This window comes from Acyrthosiphon pisum, chromosome X (genome assembly GCF_005508785.2).
Source record: "Acyrthosiphon pisum isolate AL4f chromosome X, pea_aphid_22Mar2018_4r6ur, whole genome shotgun sequence".
In the NCBI taxonomy this organism is placed as follows: Eukaryota; Metazoa; Arthropoda; class Insecta; order Hemiptera; family Aphididae; genus Acyrthosiphon; species Acyrthosiphon pisum.
In genome coordinates, this window is record NC_042493.1 from 35,590,059 (window position 1) to 35,593,800 (window position 3,742).

General features: G+C 27.7%; 1 protein-coding gene across 2 annotated transcripts; it reads right to left on the bottom strand.

Moving 5' to 3' along the window:
• Nucleotides 1–568: 568 nt before the first annotated feature.
• LOC100571039 (kelch-like protein 2) lies at nt 569–3,717 on the bottom strand. Of its 2 annotated transcripts, none has more exons than XM_003242473.4 (10): nt 3,533–3,717; nt 3,245–3,473; nt 2,993–3,168; nt 2,824–2,920; nt 2,550–2,706; nt 2,375–2,472; nt 2,048–2,314; nt 1,783–1,959; nt 892–1,156; nt 569–806 (listed from the first exon to the last, which is right to left on the bottom strand). In XM_003242473.4, the coding sequence occupies exons 1-10, from the start codon at nt 3,643–3,645 to the stop codon at nt 622–624; spliced, it is 1,764 nt and encodes a 587-aa protein (XP_003242521.1). In that variant the 5' UTR covers nt 3,646–3,717; the 3' UTR covers nt 569–621. The 2 variants fall into 2 exon arrangements, with proteins under 2 accessions (XP_003242521.1, XP_003242520.1); XM_003242472.4 differs by having other exon boundaries at nt 1,783–1,926; nt 2,018–2,314; nt 3,533–3,716.
• Nucleotides 3,718–3,742: the final 25 nt, after the last annotated feature.

A 3,742-nucleotide genomic window follows, 5' to 3' on the forward strand; every position in this document is an offset into this window, starting at 1 on the left:
CTTATCTGATAAATTCTTTGATATTATAATAGATAGTCATAGTATATATATTTTAACCCACAAATTTAAAGCCGCTTATAGTAGAGCTTACTTGTATTAACATTTACCCATTTTAATATTTTTTTATATTATTCTATTGGATATGATATAGGAAATCCATTGTACAAATAAATTTATCTGGGAAATAAATGTGCATTTGTATCTATAATTATAAAAAAAATTAATTTTTATTTCAGTATAGTGTATATACGTTTTCCTACATTTATTGATTTTTGATTTTTTGTTATTTATTGTTTGTGTTATTTTCAAAATATTACACCAACTGTTTTTAGTAGTTATCATAAATTTATTTTATTTAAAATTTAGTTGCCTAAATATTTTCATTTTAGTTTACAGCCGTTTAGTTCCTAATTGAACTCGATATTTAACTATGGATAATTAAAATACAAATAAACATTTTTTGCTAAGTACAAATCATTATTTGAAAAATTTCGTTATAATACGTGACATTTTAATAAAGCATTCAAAAACTATAAATTAAATTAAAAAATCAATTAAGATACTATGATACAATATAAAACAACATTTGTATATTTTTTTATCAAAAAAAAATTGTGAATGCTAACAAGTTTTAAAAAATCCAGTCCTATTAATGGCTACTACTCCTACTGAAGCCTCTTCATGATACCTTAACGGTGCGACTGTGGTCCAGGTATTGGTTTTTGGGTTGTAACATTCTGTAGAATCCTCAGAAGACCCTTTGATTCCACCAATGACATACAATAAACCGTCTAATGCAACTACTCCTGTATTGAAAATGTATTTAGATTCAATATATATATTTTAAAATTGTTTCATACAATAAGAATTAATTATTCTATGACAAGCTACCTGCACGATGTCGAGGAAAATTCATGTCGGCAATAGGTGTCCAAATATCTGTACTTGGTCTGTATGCTTCAACACTACTCATGCAGTTATATTCATCATAACCACTGAGACCACCTACAGCATACAGTACGCCGCCTAAAACACCTACACCAGCACCTCTGCGATGTTCGCACATTTTTTCCACTTCTGTCCATTTGTCAAGACTGGGATGATAACATTCGACAGTGTCTAAAGCCTCCCATAATGATTCATTAAAATCTCCTACCTACAAAAATGTAATTAATACATATTGAAGAGTAGACACATAATTATTACATAGCGTTCTCAATGAAGGTTAATGACTCATCAATAATGAGTACATTATATCGATGAAAAGTTGAATTAATACAATACTATTGATTTTAACTACGAAAATGTCTTAATCAAAGTACCTAAATAGCATAGAATAGCATATTATCACAATAAATATTACATACGTTTGAAAATCATTAGAAATTAAAACTCAATCTTGAGAAAGTATGAACGAATACTGTTTTAATATAAACTATAAAATCAATCTATATTCTGTGTTTAAAATAAACATTTAACAAAGTTTAATTACTTTAATGTACTTTGTATTGTTATTTTCAAACATTTTCAAACATTAAAAATATTAATAACTTATAAATTTGTTGCAAAACTGAATTCATGTTTTGGTAACTTCTATATACGGAGTGATTCATTTAACGTAAGACAATTATTATATGAAAAGTAAATGGTTAAAGGATAATGCGTCTTACGTTACATGGATCACCCTGTATATGTAGTTGTGTCGATCAGTGAAAATAAATCAGTCTCTTGTTGTAACAAATATGTAATACATTTAAAATCATACAAAAAATATTAGTTTACCACATATAATAGATCGTTCAAGACTCCGACAGCAAAGTCATATCTTAAAGTACACATGGTAGATATCATACGCCATTTTTGAGTATTGTAGTCGAACACTTTTGCACTATCTGATATATTATCACAAAAATTAAATCCACCGACCTTAAATGTATTATACAGTTTATTGTTAGGTACCTGTTTTCCAACAGAAAAAACAAAAAAAACGAATAAATTATAATTCAAAACTACTTACGACATAGATATTATCATTTATAACACCAACTCCTGTGATATTTTGTTCAACAAACATGGTTTTACTTGATTCCCAACGAGGTGATTCTGAAGATAAATCAAGTACATCGACAGACAGAAGAGCATTACCACGATAATCAGAACCACCCACAGCAAACACTAAATTATCTTTCACAAGAGCTAGACTAGCATTTTTGCGGCTTTGGATCATTTTTGGTCCATCATGCCATCGGTTCATTTTTGGATCGTAAAATAATGTATTTAATTTCATATCACATCTACCAACAACTAAAATAACCTGTTATAATTAAATTGTTAAATATATTGGAAAGATAAATAAATTATAACAGAATTATACTTTATCTTCATGTCTAGGATTATTTCGAATGTTTTGTGGAATAGGCTCTTCTGACCTGTGTCTATGAAAATTTAATGCCTCACTTATGTAATCTTTACCTTAATAAATAATAAATAAATGATATATAAAATGTAAAATAATTCACAATAAAAGCATATTCAAAGGAAAAACTTACATTTGACACAATTCTTTATAAGAGGTTCCTCAACTACTTCTTTTAATATGTAACTCTCCGATGTTAATGGTAAACGTACGTGTTCCATTAATTGAGGCAAAATACCATTTCTCAAATCCAATTCATGTTTTACCCAACGAATAACACTTTCAAATACCTTAAACGATAAATATACTTATAAATTAATTATACTACTCATTACATATTAGATGAATATTGAATTTTTCCATCCTATATACTATAATATAACAATAATCAATTTTGGTCTGCATACTTTTTTTTCAGATGGGACATTAAGTTTATCAGTGGAGATCAACTTAATTAATTTTTCCGATGATAACGATAAAAATTCGTCGCCACCAGCAACTTCTCTAAGATTAAAAATAGAAAAAATATAAATAACATATCCTTATAGATTCATAATAATAAATAATATTTCGTACGAAAAATGCTGTTGAATATATAATTCTGAATTTGTTAACAATTTCGTACAGCTATGTAAATCAGCTATATCGTAAATACCGATACAATTTGTAGGGCAGAGTTGTGTCTGTAAAAAATCACAACACACCTCTTTTACTTCTTGTAACTGCAAGAGATTTGCAACTGGCAACAAATCCTGGAGAAGCATACGATAAACAATTTAAATAATTTTGTTGTATATTATAATAAAATCCAATTTTATATATTATAACCTGAACGTTTTCTCCAGTGACCACGATATACCCCGAATAAATAAAATTTACTAGCAACTGTAAAGCGGTTGAATGTATCTCTCTCATTACAACGATATCATGATTCTTTTTTGAAAATTTGGTGAACATGGAATAGAAATATGGACTTTCCGATGCTAAAACCACTTTATGCGCGAGAATTATTTTGTGATCGTCTGTTTCTAGTTTAATATCACAAAAAACCTCATCTCTATAAGCAAAAAAAAACACGTTTCTTATATTTATCTGGCAGTTACACTTACAACTTACTCTCGTAAGGATTGTAACACTCCATATGTCTCTGTATAAGACAATTTTTCATATTCGTATTTTGCATATTTTTCACATTTTCTGGAATCTGTTTTTTTATTTTGATTTTGCATTGTAAATGGTGTATGAAGTCCGTGTTTTTAAGTTCTTAACTAAAAACAGTGAATTTCAAAATCAATTAAAAATTTCGATAAAATATTTTGTAATCTT

Coding starts and splice junctions, on each gene's coding strand:
- LOC100571039 (XM_003242473.4), bottom strand. CDS start 3,645: ATGCAAAATCAAAATAAAAAAACAGATTCCAGAAAATGTGAAAAATAT. Junction 2,921..2,992: donor TATATTCAACAGCATTTTTC/GTACGAAATATT, acceptor TTTTAATCTTAG/AGAAGTTGCTGGTGGCGACG. Junction 807..891: donor TTTTCCTCGACATCGTGCAG/GTAGCTTGTCAT, acceptor TTTTCAATACAG/GAGTAGTTGCATTAGACGGT.